General features: G+C 35.7%; 1 protein-coding gene across 2 annotated transcripts in view; it reads right to left on the minus strand.

Annotated features, from left to right (window-relative positions):
* PKN2 (protein kinase N2) overlaps positions 1-17761 on the minus strand; it is a 129161-nt gene extending 111400 nt beyond the window's left edge. For both annotated transcript variants that reach the window (XM_082832737.1, XM_082832736.1), the window contains exon 1: positions 17390-17761. In XM_082832737.1, coding sequence (XP_082688863.1) covers positions 17390-17437 — 48 coding nt within the window. In that variant the 5' untranslated portion in view covers positions 17438-17761. The remainder of the gene's footprint in view (positions 1-17389) is intronic.
* Positions 17762-19080: the final 1319 nt, after the last annotated feature.

Consider the following 19080-nt stretch of genomic DNA (forward strand, 5'->3'; position numbering starts at 1 on the left):
CTGAACTAAATATTTGTTATTTGTTTTTTGCTATTTGTAGGTGTTTTATGGTATCTACATACACTAGATTTTAAAAATTATCTACTTTCCTCAGCTTCAGCCACTTCTCATTATCACATCAGCTCATTATCTGTAACTGCAGAAACCCAAGTTATTAACAGAAAAACAAAAGTTTCTGTTTTACAAAGAGCTGGAATGTGAACTGGTATCCTTTCTTAGCTCAACTCCAATAATTAAGCCTAAAAGGATATCTTTTCCAGAGTTGTTTATTGTCAATAATCACTCCCTTCTCTTTCTACAAGATCAGAACAAACAACAGCCTAAGTTTTTGCTCCTTAATACTAGTTCTAACTAAAGATTGTTTTTAAACTAATGCAATAACAGTTAAAAGTTCTGATATGGAAAAAGTCATTTGATAGATTTTTAAAAATGAGATTAGATCAATTTCCTTTTACTTCTGAAAAGAAATACATGAACCATTATTCTAAGAAATGAGGAATTTTATTTTTGGCTTAGTCTTTCAAATAAGATGCTCATAGAATTAATAAAAAGTTAAAAAAATTACTTTTAAAATGCTAGATTTAAATGAGCTCAAGCTCAAGCACTTATTCAGCAATTAAATTAATTTCTAAACATAGCCAGCAGGTTCAAAAACAGTTTCATGCATTTTAAAATATACTGTGATACATTTTTAAAAAGTAATCTAAAAAGATAAGTCGATAAACTGGTATTAATAAAAACACACAACACAGAGTAATAAAGGGAATGCTACACACACACACACACACGCACACACGCACACACACCATCTGCCCCACCAGTTCTCTAAAGATGGCATTTGAGGTTGTCAGCAAAAAAAAAAGCTTCATCTAATTTCAGTGATAGTAAAAATGCTTAAGAATACAGTACAGAATTTCTAGTTAACAATACTGTATAGTATACTGGAAAGTAGCTAAGATAGAGCTTATGAAAGTTCTCATCATAAGAAAAGAAAAACTTGTAACTATGTGTGATGATGATGTTAACTAGAATTGTTGTGATAATCTTTTAGCAACATATACATGTATCAAATTGTTATGTTGTATACCTAAAACTATTACAATGTTATACGGCAATTATATCTCGATAAAAAAATAAAATTTAAAATACAGAATTTCTAGAATAAGTTGTTTTAAGATCTCAACATGAAGAAACTGGACAAATTACTACTAATCATCGTTTGCTGTCTTCTACACCTGAGATCAATTAACTCCAACTCCTAAAAGCAAACACAACACATACTCTCCTAACTAAGAGAATAATGGATATAAAATATGATTTCAAACTCAGTCTACTTTCCTGTAAATCTCTGATATATACAGATATATACACTTTACATATTTTTAATATATTAAACTTCTAAGACATTGTTTTACTTCACTTGAAAACCAATTTAACATTCATTCAGCACAAAGTACTTTAATACTTTCCAGTCAAGAGTGTGAACCCAAAACTCTTGACTCACTGCAAAAAATGTCTTTAAACAGATATAATTATTTTCTAAACAAAACTAAAACATTTCTTTATTCAAATATAAATAAAAATATTTCCATAATCCACAAGAGACTTTTCTGTCTTCCTTAAATTCAAGGTATTAAAATAAGCCTGTGCATTCATTATACAGCACTGTTAATAGAACTTTCTGTGATGATCAAAATGTTCTATATATCAATGCTGCCCATATGGCAGTCACTAGCCACATGTGGCTACTGAGCACTTAAAAATGTGGCTAATGTGAATGAAGAATTAAATTTTAAATTTTATTTAATTTCAATTAATTTAAACTTTAATAGCTACATATGACTAGCGGCTACTGCACTGAACAGTTATACCCTATCAAACGATCACAACTAGGTACAATACCTCAGTGCAATATATATTAAAAAAAGATCATCAAAGGAAGCAAGCCAAGGGTCCATTAATGGATGAATAAACAAAATGTGGTATATACATACAATGGAATATTATTCAGGATTAAAAAGGAAGGAAATTCATGCTATAACAAAGATGAACCTTGAAGACATTAAGCTAAGTGAAATAAGCCAGTCACAAAAAGATATACACAGCATGATTTCACTTATATGTCAAATTAATAGTGACAGAAAGTAGAATAGTTTTTGCCAGGACCTGAGGAAAGGGGGTAGTGAGAAGTTAGTGTTTAATGGGTACAGTTTCAGCTTTCCAAGATGAAAGGAGTTCTACAGATGGATGGTGGTGATAGTTGTACAACACGGTGGATGTACTTAATGCCACTGAGCTATATACTTAAAAATGATTACCATGGTAAATGTTATGTGCATTTTACCACAATTAAAAAACTTTTTTAAAAGCATCATAATCTGATCAAATAAGTACTTCTGATAAAAGAGCTAACTGGAAATCTAAAGTCACCAAAAAAGGAAATACAGTGCTTTTTTTTTACAGAAGAAAACATCAGATTTGCTGAAAAAAAGTTATAGTAACCCCATTAGGAATCAAGTTGTATTACATTATCCCATTATAGCCTAGCCAAGAGCTGAGCATTTTACTTCTACAGGATCTAGGTGGACAGAGAATATTGTCTTTTTTAAGAAGGCACAAGGTTAGACAGAGTAAAGTCAAAGCTGAATTGCAAAGTATTGATACTTAGTGTTTTGTTGTTTGGTTTGGTTTGGTTTTAGGCACTGGCAATAGAGCTGGCCTTGAGCGAGTCACATATTGAGCAACAAGAAAAATAAAACCCAGAAATACATTCAGTTAACTGTATAGCTATTTTTAACTTCCTTAGAAGATAAAATGAATTCTATTTTAGTGGTAGGGCATAATAAAAGTACAGTTCTCAGACTGTAAAGAGCGTAGCAAGGAAAAACCAGGGTAGGGATGAGAATACTACCACTAATAAGAAATTACTTAGGCACAAGAAAGGAGGATAAAATTAATGTAGATAACAAAAACAAATAGATCATCCTTTTTCTCACAAATCTATCTGAATGTATTTAGGCCCAAATGCTATGATCACTAGAAGTGTTAACATGTTACAACAAAATATTTTAGGAAAGTTATTAGATGCTCAAGTGGAAAAGGGCTTATAAAATGAAGTTTATTCTAAGGTGTTTTAAAAACTTTTTTATTTAAAGCAGTTTATTACTATAAGATATTTGCCCCCACAAACAAACTAGAAGTAAGTGCAGACTAAATTTTAACATCAGAGAGATATATATTATTCCTTTAAAAGATATAAAATGAGTAATTTTTCAGTGCACTAATATGTCTCATGCATATAAAATACTCACTTTGCAAGTCGATATTGTGGGTAACATGATTGGCCTATTTAAACATATATAATTTATAAATATAGAAAATATCATTCAACTTCATTAGTAATAAATTCTTTAAATGATTTTTAAATTATGTATAAACTTTAAACCATGATAAACTCTCCAGAAGTTACACACTACTACTGCTGGAATCACTATGCCTCTACAATATTTTTATCTTATAAAAATTCTACAAAGGACTTTGATACTACCGTGAATACTCACAACTAGGTGGCAAACTATATATTGCCTTTATAGCTGTTCTGTTCCCTTGAAAAAAAAAGACATTCATTTTTAAAATAGCTTTAAAAATGTTAACCATTTTTTAAGCATAGTAAAGAAAAAGATTACAACTTTAAAAGTTAATAAAACTAGAATTGTATAGAGTACTAAAATGAGGGATAGGAGTCAGAAGATAACGGTTTAGGTTAAAGCAGGCATTGGCTGAGTAAACATGAACACCTGTAAACTGGGTATAATAATTCCTCCCTATGCCTAACTAAAAGGGTCATCTTAAGAATCAACTGAAATAATACATATAAAAGTGCTTTATAACTCAAAAATGCTTCACAAACAGAGGGATATTGCTATTAGTAATATTACTCATATTTTTTCTACATCTTCCTTTATTTTGTACGAGGTAACCAACCAACACCAGTTTCATTTCTATAATTACCATTACAGTACAGTAAAATAAAGACTATCTGCCATCTTGCTAACTTCAAAAAAAAGGAAAGGAAAGGAAAGGTCCACTTTTTTTTTTTTAAGATTTAGTCAAGTGGTTTTTTTTAGGGATTTGATAAGTAAGAATTTTACTTTAGATCTGATATTTAAGATTTCCAATCCTGAAAAGGACAAACCAAAACTAAGTGTAGAATTTTATATAGAGTTTTATGAGGTTTTAACACAATGAAAACATACACCAGAACAAAAATTTATAGTAAAATGAACTCTCCTGATGCCGGAGTGCAAAGACAAGGTTTCCACAGCAACAAAATGAAAAGTCAATTATTCTAACCAATAAGCAACAAACAATTGGACATTTACTATAACTTACACATCAAAGCTCAAACATATTCAATTAGAGTTGATATCATTTATTAATATTCAGAAGTATATTACCACAAGTCTGTTTCTCCAGTGCTGAAATGTGAGGGACCATTTTGGAATCTGCAGATATATAATCTTAGTTCAAATTTATAAAAAGTCCAAAAGCCTCTAGGAAAGGACAAAATAAGGATCTCAACTTATTTAAACTGCTTCATGAAATCTCTGAATTGTTCTATTGCTCAATATTTACAATGCATATTTTTTGCATGACAAATAACAGACTCTTATATGAAAGCTCAATCCTAGAAGTTCATCATTTATCAAACTATCATTTTCTTATTATTCTTACACACATAACTGCAGCATACTGATAATTTAAATTAAGACAATCATGGAAATACACACATCTTTCAGATAGCTATCCTCATTACACCCTCTATGAAGCAAAAGAGGAAAGAAAAGAGGGGAAAACAACCTATGAAGTATGATCAGTTCTCTAGATCTCTTATGCCCAACTTCAGCCAGCCTGTCAACCACAAAACTTAAATATTTAAAGAAAAATGAAGTAATCCTAAAACATAAACCTGCAGGGGAAAGATTACTGTTTATTATATACCAGGAACTTTATGTACATCATTTAAAAAAATACATCAGAAAAATGCAAACCAAAACCACAATGAGATATCACTTCACACCGGTCAGAACGGCTATCATCAAAAAGAACAAAAACAACAAAAGACAGAAAAAGAAAAATATCGTATGATACTGCTTACATGCATAATCTGAAAAAAAAAATGATACAAATGAACTTACTTACAAAACAGAAACAGACTCACAGACTTAGAGAACTAACTTACGGTTACCAGGGTGGAAGGGTGTGGGGGAGGGAGAGTTAGGGAGTTTGGGATTGACTTGTACAAGCTGCTATATTTAAAATGGATAACCAACAAGGACTACTGCATTGTGCAGAGAACTCTGCTCAATGTTATGTAGCAACCTAAATGGGAAAATAATTTGAAAAAGAATAGATACATGTATATTTATAACAGAATCACTTTGCTGTACACCGGAAACACAACATTGTTAATCAACTATATTCCAACATAAAATAAATTTCAAACAAACAAATAAATGCTGGCGACGATGTGGAGTAAAGGGAACCCTCATACACTGTTGGTGGGAATGTAAATTGGTGCAGCCACTGTGGAAAACAGTATGGAGGTTTCTCAAAAAACTAAAAATTGAACTACACAAGACCCAGTAATTCCACTCCTGGGTATGTATCTGAAAAAAACAAAAACACTAATTCTAAAAGATACATACACCCCAGTGTTCACAGCAGCATTATTTACCATTGCCAAGATATGCAAGCTACCTAAGTGTCCATCCACAGATGAATGGATAAAGAAACTGTGGTATATATACAATGGACTACTACTCAGCCATAAAAAAGAATGAAATTTTGCCATTTGCAGCAACATGGATAGAGTTGGAGGGTATTAAGCTAAGTGAAATAAGTCAGACAAACACTGTATGATATCACTTACATGTGGAGTATAAAAAATACAACAATCTAGTGAATATAACAAAAAAGCAGCAGACTGACTGATATAGAGAACAAATTAGTGGTTACCAGTGGGGAGGGGGAGGAGGTAGGGGCAATATAGGGGTAGGGGATTAAGAGGTACAAACTATTACGTATAAAATAAACTACAAGGATATACTGTACAACACAGGGAATATAGCCAATATTTTATAATAACTATAAATGGAGTATAACCTTTAAAAATTGTAAATTACTATATTGTACACTGTAACTTACATAATATTGCACATCAACTATACTTCAATTAAAAAAAAACCTTACAATAGCCCTGAGCCAGAAATTATCACCATTTTTATAAGAAAATTTGCCTCATGGAGCTAAATAACCCACAAAGTCAGACAGTTAATTTGTGCTAAATATGGGATTTAAACCTAGATCTGTATGATTTCAAAACTTTACCTACTAGACCAGTGATTTCAACTAGGCCTTAAAATTATTGATCAGTAAATTTCCAAAAAGAAATTTGGCAGATATATATAAGATTACTGATTTATTATTTTGCCAGTTAGAATATAACTATCAATTATTCTAATCATTTCTTAAAAGAGAGTACATTTTGACATCAAGAATGGAAGGATATAAAGAGAAGCAGAAAGAGCAAAATCTCAGAATGGAGTACAGTCCGCATCTCTACTTATAAACTGGCAACTTTATATAGACATATACAGAATACATACTCATACAACATTGTTCTTAGGGTGAAAATATCATCATGAACAGCACTGGTCCATGACTTGCTAGTTGTAACATGCTTAAGTATCTTAAAAAAAAAATGCCTACTTTTAAAACTCAACGCTTCCTTTTCTTTACGTATCAAACTGATAATGCATCAAGAATTGATAGGGTCAAGTATCTTTATTGTCACAGGCACTTCTAACTGACAGGCTCATTAGTAGATAAAAGAATACTTCCCCGCTCCTCAAGGCTCCCAAAAGAACAGAAAATTAGATAACTTTTACTGACACAGCAAGAAATAAGTTTTGCTGTTTACAACTATACCTGTTTTCTAAGGAGGACTGATTCTTTTAATATGTAAGGTCTTGTTTGATGAACACTTGAGGAACTTGGCTCTGCCTTTTGAGAGGAAGAATTTGAGGGAACTGAACTGTTCTTCTTCAGGGAGAGAAGAATTTGGAGTTTTGATGGCAAATAAGAAAGAAAGGATTGAAGAATAGACAGGACGTTGAGGAGAGAGGAGCCAACCATGGGATATGAAACTGGGTATACTATGGGGGAGAGGACTAAGTGAAATATAAGTATCTTTGCTGAAACCAATTAAGTTGTTACATGCCTATAAACATATGTAGAAACAGAAACCCAGGAAGCAGAGGGTGCCCTGAGAATTTAAGAGCTTCCCACCAGGAAAACAAATCTTGGGGAGACTTAGGATTTCCATAGGCCATAAGATTGTGGGTTCAAGCCTATCCTACCTAGAGCTTGAAGGTAAGATCTGTCCTTCAGATCAACTAGCTAGTCATCAAGAATAATCCTAGTGAAAAAGCAAACATAGGCATTGTTGAGAGAGAAGGAATGATATAAGAGATGCTGCACAAAGTGAAAGGCTAGGGTAAGAACCTGAGCAGACAGGAGATAGGGGGTGGTTACTGGAGTGGGGTGAGTCTGGGAAAAGGAGGAGCAGAGAAAAATGCCAAAAGAAGAAAGAGAAACTATAGTATATGGGTTAAGAGGAATTTGTCCTCTCAAGTCAGAGAGCATCTTGGTTCATGCCAATTATGTGACCATGGAGGTTATTTCCTTTAAACTTTTGCTTTCTTGCCTATAAAGTAGAGATAATAGTACAAATTCAGTAGAACTGTCTTAAGGATTCAGTGAAATAACATCAATATAAATTAATTATAATTTGTTTTTAATAATATGAAAAATTGCTATTTATTATTACTTGCTTCAGTTGTATCTAGACTTTGTTCCTTCTGTCAGTAGAAAATTCTCGGTCTGAGATGAGGAACTAAATTATTACGACTAAAGGTAATAAACTTAAAATCATGTACATGTCAAGTGGCCCTACCCAAAGAAAAACAACACAATGCAGTTCTGCTCCCTCAAAAAGACCATAACAAAAGCAAGAAAAAAGTTTTAGGTAATAAACTTAAAATCTGGAGACTTTTGGACACGAGCCTGTTATTTATTCAACAGACACTAACAAGTAGCTACTATTTACAAGTTGCTCTGCTAAGGACTAAAGGCGTAAAGGTGAAGACAGGACATATAGTTCTTTTTGTCAAAGATTTTAAGCATTCAACACAGCAGAGAAAATGAGGTAGGATGCAAACAACTATGGTGCAATACAATGTATGGTAAAAGTCATGAGATAGAAAATATCCTACGTAAATTTTGAGGAGACATTATACATGACTAGGGGAAAATAAGAAAACAAATTAAAAAGCAAATCTAAACTAGGCCCTAAAGAAACATTCCAGTTGAAAAAAAAAAACAATAAAATACAGACAGAATATAGGTGAGGAAAAATCACTAATCATGGTATGCCTAAAACACAGGCTGTTTGCATGAAAAGAGTTAAGAATTAAAAGGTATTTTGGGGGGCTTCCCTGGTGGCGCAGTGGTTGAGAGTCCGCCTGCCGATGCAGGGGACATGGGTTCGCGCCCCGGTCCGGGAGGATCCCACATGCCGCGAAGCGGCTAGGCCCGTGAGCCATGGCCACTGGGCCTGCGCGTCCAGAGCCTGTGCTCCGCAACAGGAGAGGCCACAGCGGTGAGAGGCCCACGTACCGCAAAAAAAAAAAAAAAAAAAAGTATTTTGGGGGGCTTCCCTGGTGGCACAGTGGTTAAGAATCACCTGCCAATGCAGAGGACATGGGTTCAAGCCCTGGTCTGGGAAGATCCCACATGCCGTGGAGCAACTAAGCCCGCAAGCCACAACCACTGAGCCTGCATGCCACAACTACTGAAGCCCGTGTGCCTAGAGCCCACGCTCCGCAACGAGAAGCCACTGCAATGAGAATCAACGGGGAGCAGCCCCTGCTCGCCGCAACTAGAGAAAGCCCACGAGCAGCAATGAAGACCCAATGCAGCCAAAAATAAATTAATTAATTAATTAAAAGAAAAACGAAAGAAAGAAAGAAAATCCTCCACAGGATTGCCTTTGCACCTGCATCAAAAATAAATTAAAAAGAAAAAAAGGTATTCTGGGGCCACGGCAATGACAGCTTTCAGCTCTGAGCTAAGGAATTAGGACTGTATCTCACAAGCAGTCAGGAGTCACTGAATGCTGCAGACAACTTCTGAATCTAGCAGCTGTACATAGTCTAAACAAAAACAGAATGAGACTGAAAAAGTAGAGGTGGAATATCAAGATACTGTAATCATCCAAATGATAATGAGAGCCCAAACTTGGGCAGTGGCAAAGCAATGAATGAATTCAATTTACATAAATAGAAGAATCAACTGAAGAGGCTGAGACTGCAGTCAAATGATAGTGACCAGCAGATCTTTCTAACACGGGCAACAAAAGAATGATCACCTTCAGAAATACAGAAAAGTCAGATGTAGTAAACGGGTCATAGAATTAGTCACAGAAATCAGTCATTTATTTATTAAGCATTATTTATTCAAGCATATATCAAGTGAAAGCCATATGTCAGGTGCTAGGGGCATAAAACTGAGTAAGACCTAGTTCCTGTCCTGAAAGTGGGAGACACACATATAATTTAACAATTAACTGCCATATTGGATGATATATTCAATCACAGGAGCTGCAAAATGAGAAGTAGGCTAATTTGTCAATGGATCAAAATGCTACATGACGAACCACTAAATTCACTTATTTATTAAAAATGTACCTTAAGTAAAAGTCTTCTTGATTATATGATATATTTATATATTCAACAAATACATTTTTCTCAGTGGAATTTTAAGGAGTGTCCAATTAGTCAAAAGTTTTTTAGGCATACCATCAATAAATTTAACAAATATTAAATTTAGTTTTTTTTTTCATCAACAGATATCACAGCAATGGCAAGAACTGCATTTAGGATTCCAGGTTTGTAAATACCAGTAAATTCTGCAAGAGATGATTATTTTCTATTTTATATCCAGTATTAAATCTGATCAGCTACAGCACTTTATTGACAAGCTATGCATATGACTGAATGACCAATTCACATAATTCTAGACTTGGAATATATTGTCCTTCAAATGAAAGAATGTTAATAATTAGTAATAGTAATAAATTTGCACTGAAAAGATATGGAATGGGAAAATAAGCAACTGATGAACTATTTACATATATAATTTACACTATTTATTTCTAAATTTACCCTTTGAGTCAAATAACATTTGAGTGCCTAGTATGTGTTAAACAATACAATATTTTATACAACTTCCTATAGTTATTCCTGTGGAAACTTTGTAAATCCATGAGTCATAAACTGTATAACTTTACCCTTTCTATACAAAACCTAGACTAGATATTAAGTGCAGGCTTGCTGATCACAATGATATAAATGATTTTCAATATTTGCCAAAAAGGTAAAACACTTAAAACTGTCCCTCCCACAAACCCCCAAAAGAAAGTGAAAAGACAAGTTACAAACTGAGATAAGACATTCACAATATACACAAAGGATTTATATGAGGAATATAAAGAACTCTTATAAATCAATTTAAAAAACACAGAAAAATAGGCAAGACTCATGAACAGAAATTTCACTGAAGAGGAAACATAAAAGGCCAGTAAACATTAAAAAAAAAAATATTCTACATCAGTGATGATCAGGAAAATGCAAATCAAGACCATTTGATGAGATCACATTTTACACTCTTCCGATTTGTAAAAATTAAAAGACAACAGCAAATGTCAGAAAGGATGGATGACCAAGGGATCTTTTGTCTCTTACCTGCTGACATGACTATAAATTGGCACAACCACACTGCAAGCTGGGCATTACCCTGTGAGGCAACAATTCTACATCTGGGTATATAATTAATAGAAATTCTTACATATATGCAATAAGAAAGAATGCACAGAATATCCATAGTATCATCGTTCACAATTACAAAAACCAGAAAATAAATAAAGGCCCAACAAGGAAAAGTCAGTGGATAAATATCCAAATATCCAATAAGGGGAGAGTTGAATATTTTACTCATTGAAATATCACACAGCAATTAAAATGAGTGATTACAGCAACATACAATAATATGGTTAAATCAGCAATAATAAGTGAAAAATCAAGTTTAGAGAGATTATATTGAACACAATTATATAAAAACAACTAACATAAAAGATATAACTTTTAGAATTGTATATCCAACAAAACTAAAAAAAGAGAATGAACACAGGACTCAGGATGATGGTTACTTTGGATGACAAGAAGGTGGAGGTAGGGGGATGGAATGAAGAAAAACCATGTATAGGTTAAGTTCCTAGCTTTTAGGGGGAGTTGGGGAGTGAGTGCTGGTCCATGGGTGTTTATTACAATGATATATGGATGGATAATGATTAATCGAAACCAGTGTACCTAAGGTTTAATAAATGGGAAAAAAAATCTGAAAATTTAATGAAATTTATTCAATGAAAATTCTGAAACAGACAAAAAAAGCACCTCCTTAGAGAATCTCTAAGGAAACAACTACAGGAAAGGGAAAACAATATGATTAATTGTAAAATATATGATATTTAGCATACATATTGGGTGGTAAGTATATTTTCTATAATCTAAAATAAATTCTAAATTCTGTAATAACAACTTTCCAATAAATTATGATGTTTGTAAGCCAGGGCAGTAAAGCTTCAACCAATTAGAAAAAGTAAACATTGCCAAGTTCCTAAAATAGATATATCCTAATAACAGTATATATTATGTAATTCTTGTCTATCAGTTCATCTCTATAACATGACACCAACAGTTACCTTCAAATCTAAGGTATTTATCATCAAATACACTCCTCCCAGGCTTTCCTGTTCTTCATTTTTAACAGACAATATTTATGTATATAATATTACACAAATTTAATTTTTCTGAGATTGTGAAAAACTGAATGTGACAACAGAGCTAGTTTCAAATAAGATTTCATTAAATAAAATTAAGAGAAACTAGACATGTATCAAAATAAATGTTCTCTATTTCTACTTTTCTAAGATATCAGAAGTTTACTTTTTCATTAGTATGTTTTTCTCAGTCAAGATTTTAAGTATCTTTTTAAAGCTTTTAACTAGTTTCGACTTTCTTTGTTGCCAAGTTTGAACTCTGCTGCATACCAAAAGTTATTCGTATTAAATGTTACATGATTTCTGTCATACTCTGATGAGAGTAAAATTGGTTTTTGAAATAGAGTAGACATTTGACAATTGTTCAACAGAGTACACAGTACTAGAAAATGATGTAAAATTAACTACTCTGTTCAAATATCATATATGTTTCTGGAAGTAACATTATTTTAAGTGATATTCATCTCTCTATTAACTAATTAGAGATGATCGAAAAACATGATCATTTTAGAGCCATCATTTTATAATACCAGTTTCAGCACAAAGATTTACTCAAAATAAAAATATTTTGAGATAAAAAAGTCAATAAAGCTACTTTGATCCACTTATCTAGAACTAGTGGCAATTTTTTTTTTTACCTACAGCTATTTCTATCTTAAAACTCTATAAACCTCATTTCTCTTTACAATTCTAATAAGTAAAATAGGATACAGAAGGGAGGAAAAATATCAAATCAGTATGTCGTATACCTTAAAATCACACATTGTATGTCAAATATATCTCAATTATTTTACAAAAGGGAGGAAAAAGAGGAAATGGACTCAAATGCCATGGGACTTATAAGTTGGAAAAGCTTGTCAATTACTCTGATAGAACTATTAGCACCTTCTATTTACTTTGATGCTTTTCTGCATTTTCCAGATTTTCTAGAATACACTTGTATTACATTGATAATTTGAAAAAAAACTGTAAAATGTGTCTTAACCATCTACCTACTTTCTCATGCTACATTCCCCCAACTCATGCTAGTCTTAATCCTCCCAACACAGACACCTTCTACGTTCCAGTATCACTGCAAAATTAGATGCCACCTCCTAATTTCCCATCAAATGTGTAAAATAAGAGGGTGCTGTATGTAGATATAACATAACTAGTGCAGAAATCCCTTTTGAACTTTTTAAGGGAATATTTTTGGGACAAGGGATTAGAAATGTAAAATAAAGAAAACTAAGTAATTTCTTAAGTCAATGATCATAGTCAACTTTCAACAGTCAAGACATTTCTCATCCTAGGTAACAAATGGAGCCTTCTCATCAATGTACTGTGTACCTACTCAGTGCCAAACACACAGCTTGGTTACATAGCTTAAAATTTTAAAGCAAAGTTTATCTTACGGACAGTCTACAGAGAAACGTGAAATCTTTTGTAAGGTTTTGGGTGAACATCTGACAACTTTCATCAGAAACATTAATTGTTAAATGAAGAAAACCTGCAAAAATGTTATTGTACTGTTATTCTTTGTAGAATGTTATACCTTATTTGCAATAATAAAGCACTGTTAAATTATAGACTACCGGGGCTTCCCTGGTGGCGCAGAGGTTGAGAGTCCACCTGCCGATACAGAGGACACAGGTTCGTGCCCTGGTCCGGGAAGATCCCACATGCCGCGGAGCGGCTGGGCCCGTGAGCCATGGCCGCTGAGCCTGCGCATCCGGGGCCTGTGCTCCGCAACGGGAGAGGCCACAACAGAGAGAGGCCCGCGTACCGCAAAAAAACAAAAACAAACAAACAAACAAAAATTATAGACTACCAAATAAAATGTGGAAATCACTTTTCCTTGTTCGAGAGGAACCTAACAAGTAGTATAAAGTTTATATTAAAGTTAACTCTGGTTAACTACATTTTGGGCCAATTTTTAGAAAGTTCACACATTTACAATATTGGAATGCAAAACATTTATGGGTCCACATATTACAAAATGGTGTAGTGGAAAAGATATAAATCCAAATTCAAACTCAGACTTAACATTGTGAACATGAATGACTGACTTAACTATTCCTGAACTTAGTTTCCTGATCTGTAAAATGGAAATAACAACACTCACTTTATTGGATTGTTTTAAAGATTACATAAGGTACACAGGGTACCAAGTACAATGTCTATCATACAGCAGATAATCAATAAACGTTATTTGTACTCTCCTCTAGAAAGTAAAAGCCATATCCTGTCACCTTTATGCCCTCCAATATACCTTTGGTAGCTACTCAATAAAGGTTTCTTGAAATGAATCCCTGTAACTTAAGACCAGCTACCTCAACCTTCCACTTGAGCAAGTCACCTCTACCTAAATAAATTCTGCTGAGAATGGAATTCAAGATTCCCAACACTTTATTAGCTATTTTGATGAAGATGAATATCCGATAATCAACAAGGTAACTTTATAAGTATGCTACTCGATATCTGGGTCTACACTCTACAAAATTATTGTTGTAGCCAACATTTTCATTTTGAGATTCTTTATATCGTTTTCATTATTAACTCAGTTTCCTTGAAAATAAACTTTAATTTCTTTGGCCTCATGAAAGTATCACACTCATTTTCCCACTACACTTCAAATAAAAAACAAGAGAACTTGACATAACAAGTTAATTACAAGAGATAAAAATTAGAAATTGCCAACTAAGTTTATGTTTTTTAACAGCCTATTTTTATTTTTACCACAGCAAATATTCTTCCTTACACATTGAAGCCTCTAGCCTTCAAAGTTTGTATATACTTTATTAATGATTCCTTGTTGAATGTCTCTTAAATTACTAACAAGAGTTAGAAACATTACATTATATAGAAATATTACAATTAACAAGACTGTGGTTTCAGATTTTCTTTGTCTTTCCACAATCAAAACTTATTAATAAGCCAATTCCACCTCAAGTAAAGTATTTCAAATTCTGCCATATAATTCGAAAAATAATTTTTTACATGTTGGATGTACAATGTTTCTAAATAAAGTATAAATTTCATTAAAAGAAGTTGTAACATGTAACTTTCAGAGTGAGAAAAGATATGGCAAAGTAACAATTTCAACTAAACAATTTAAAAACTTGCTACACAAATTATTATTTAATTACTTAAAATCTGTATAGCAGAAAAGCATTAAGAACCTCACATTAAACAACTTTTCAATTTAAATAAATTCAAACAACTTAGAAGGTTTTTAAAAACTGGTTCTCCAAACAACTTTGATAAATATTTGGTTACTATATTCTAGTTTCATGACCCAATGAAATAATAAAATGTTTGAACAGATGCATATACTTGGTGAAGCAAATTTTATCATGGTTCATCTTTGAGTGCTGATATAAATAATATTTTCAATTATTTTAATAAACATGATAAAGTCCAAATGCAATAACTTTTATTAGAATTGGGAGTCAAATACACCAAGAAAAATGTCCTGGATATACATGACAACCTAAAATGTAACACTTATTAAAAACTATTCTTTTACTGGAGGGAGTTACATTTTAGTTTATTTAAAAGTCTAACTTTAGATTGGACGTTCCCCTAGTCTGGTCCCATTTTTAAAATACTCATATTTAAATATTCCTATTTATTTGACTTGCTTCTTTGTTATTGTAAAAAATGGTTTTATTAAAAGTCCCTAAATGTTATATTTTAATATACATGAAAATATATTTTCACATTCAGTACCAAAATAAGAGTTTTTTACATCAACTTTCTATAAAATACAAATAAGGATGCCAAATACTTTATGATTCTGAAGCCACTCCACTCAAGGAAAAATTCTGTTATTTTCATGGCTTTTTTTCAGTCAGAAGTAAAATATGCTTTTCAAATTTCAAGACTAGGCAATGGAAAGCATTTCTGATGTGCCTCAAACTTCTTTTCAAAAGCTCACGTAAAGTAATAAAACAATAAATTCCATTCATTTAGCTAACTGGTATGCTGGAAGACTTCCTTAGAAAAGACTAAGAGTAATTAAAATACTATATAGCAACATGTTCAATAATATGAAATTCAGCCTTGCATTTCCAAAGGATTCCAAATTTGTAAAAGTGCATTGATATACCTTGTTGAAATCTATTTTTATGGAGGAAATATCGAGTATTATATGCCTTCAAGCTTACATCTAACTGCACAATAAACCAAGCTAATATAGGAATTTATCGAAAATACATTTAAACAGCAAAAAACTTAGAAGCAACTGAATTTTGAAATCATCAAGAATGAACCCTTCAGAGTGTCTAGATTCAGCCTTCTCAAAAAAAATTAACTGCCCAACACACAAAAACGAATGTACGTAGGCTATTTTTTTTTCTTTTAACTCCCATCTCAATCTTCGAGTAGCTAAAAGACGACTATATTTAAAAAAACCAAAATAAGTTTAAGTCAAAGAACAAGCATGAAACTTTAATCCAGATGTAAACATCTCTGGGACACTCCAAAGTAAAGAAAAATAAACCCAACAAGGTAGCGCACGTACCCTGCACATCAAAGAGACCTAAACACCAATATCGCGCCTATATCATCAAATATTTAGCTGGAAAATGGGAAGAATAATATTGCTAATCAACGTGGACTTTAATTAAGGGATCTATTTTGTTCACATCTTCTGCAAGCATGTGGTGCCCAACATTTTCCCTTAGTCGACTGCTTTGCCGTTTGTAAACAACTTCTGTGGTTCTTTTTTTGGTATTCAAACAGGAGGGAAAATGAAAGCCTGAAAAGCATCAGCATCTGAGCTTCCGGATCTGAGCCGGGAGTAGCTGAGAAGGGGACCATGTAACTATCACTTGGTAAAAAAGAAATAAATGGGTTAGCCTTCAAAATAAAAGAAAGAAATCTAGCCACCTAAAGAGGGTTGGTGAAGTGAAGCCAGCATTGGGTGAGACACTTTATTTTTGTTTTTTCTTTAAAAAAAAAAAAAAACTTGTCTGGGGACTGGAAGTTATGGGGGCGCTCTTTGTGCAGAGTCGGAGGGGAAGGGGAGGGACAAGAAAACAGCTTGGGAGTCATTCAAAGGAGTTTAAGGAGCGGTGTTCGAGGGAAAGGCGGGGCGGGGCCCGGCCCGCAGGAGGTGGGGGGCGCCAGGGGTGTCCGCGGGCGGCTCTGACACAAGAGAGGGGGAGGCGAACTGGCCGCCCCGGAGACCGGGTGAGAGCAGACGCCGGCCGCAGGATGGGGTCCCTCTGGTAGGCAGAGTCAAATTAAGTTGGTGGCAGGCCACGGCTCCGGCGGGGGCAGAGGCTCTGGCTCCAGAAGGAAGCGGCTCCCGAGTGACATCCCCGAGTTTCCTCACTTAGCGGGCTAGGGGCGCGGCGGCCGCACGGCTCCCCTAGGCCCCCTACCCCGCGCCAGACTCTCTCCCTCTGCTCCGCCAGCGCCTCGTGCACGGGCCGCGGCCCTTACCTGCAGCTCCGTGAGCAGAATCTCCCCCCGTTCGGGGTTGGACGCCATTGCTTTCCGCTCTGGACTCCACACCTGGACGCGGCCGCTGCTGGCGGGCGAAGGGAGAAGGCGGGACGGGATCCGGGGTGGGGGGTGAGGAGCGGGGAGAGAAAGAAAAAAACCTAGGGATTCATGGAGGCGCAGCCCCTGCTGGAGGCGCGGCTTATTTCGCCCGGTTCTTGGAGAGCGGCGGGGAGCCGGGACACTCGTAGCGGGCTCCCCCTCGCCGCCGCCCGCCCGTGCTGGACTCTCTAGCTCAGTCGCTGCCTCAGGGCGACGCCAGGAGCCGCCCCGAACCTCTCAGTGCGGGGCTGTGCGGCCGCGGCGGCAAGTCCTCCTGTCGCACCATTTGGCTGTCACCGCGTCGCAAAAGCGGTCTCACTTGGCGGCTGCCAGGGCACGTGACGGCCGCGGCCGCCGCCTCCCGCCGGGCGAGGGAGGTGGGGCGGAGGGGACCCAGAGGGCGGGAGCGGGGCGGGGCGGCTTCCGACCAGGCTCCGCGGCGGGGACTGCCATTGGACCCGGCCAGGGTGAAAAGCGGGAAGCGGACTGGGCTCGCGTCTCCTGGGAAGCGGGAAGAGGAAGAAGAAAACACACGCCCGCTTTCCTGCTTGTTTAACTGCCTCGCTGTGAACGCTGGAAATCGGGAAACTACTCGCTTCTTTTTGTTTTTTTCCCCAGGTCCTTTTCTCTTTGCTTGCCACAGTTTAGACCTAACGTAAACGGACCCTTTTCTAACCTCCACAACCCAAAGAGTTTCGGGACTCAAACCTGATAGAATATTCCCCAGCCCAAGCTATTAATCTTGCCTTTTGCTCGCACCCACCCTCTGCGCGCCTCTGCGACCAGTAAGGTGCACAGCTGGCGAAAGTGGGGTGTGGTCTGTACTTTTCAAGAAATGTTAGCGGCTCTCGACCTCTGGCAACTCTTAATGCAGTTTTTTGTTTTGTTTTGGTTTTGTTTTTGTTTTTTTGCGGTACGCGGGCCTCTCTCTGTTGTGGCCTCTCCCGTTGCGGAGCACAGGCTCCGGACGCACAGGCTCAGCGGCCAGGGCTCACGGGCCGAGCCGCTCCGCGGCATGTGGGATCTTCCCGGACCGGGGCACGAACCCGCGTCGCCTGCATGGGCAGGCGGACTCTCAACCACTGCGCCACCAGGGAAGCCCTAATGCACAGTTTTTTAAAGATACCTTTTCCCAAGCGCTGCACTACTGTGGTTTGGGCTTTTGAGTTTAGAATTTAATTAGTTGGCTTCTTGAATTGTTTTCACTGAATTTAAAGTGAAGGCGGTGGGGCGGGATTAGCCCCATGAATGGGAAAAAGCCAACTTTCCCTGTTGCAGTAAACATCCAGGTTAACCTATTAGTAACATGTAGCTAAGTAGTCTTAAGTTGGGGGTTTAAGAAATGACACTATAATATTCAGGAATGTCAACAAAATCTCCATCCCGTAGCTTTTGTTTTGTCTGAGGAGTGAATGCATATTCTAGGCACCTGCTTAACTTTTGATTATTTGAGGCTGAGATGCCATGGCTTTGTTAAAAACTACTTAGGGAAAGTGATACGGATAGTTTAGTTAGATAGCTACTTGAAGAATGGCTTAGTAGGCATACTTCTTAAGTACGCTATCATGAACCTCTTAAGCTGCATGTAA

The sequence above is a fragment of the Leucopleurus acutus genome (genome assembly GCF_964270905.1).
Source record: "Leucopleurus acutus genome assembly, chromosome: 2".
Classification (NCBI taxonomy): Eukaryota; Metazoa; Chordata; class Mammalia; order Artiodactyla; family Delphinidae; genus Leucopleurus; species Leucopleurus acutus.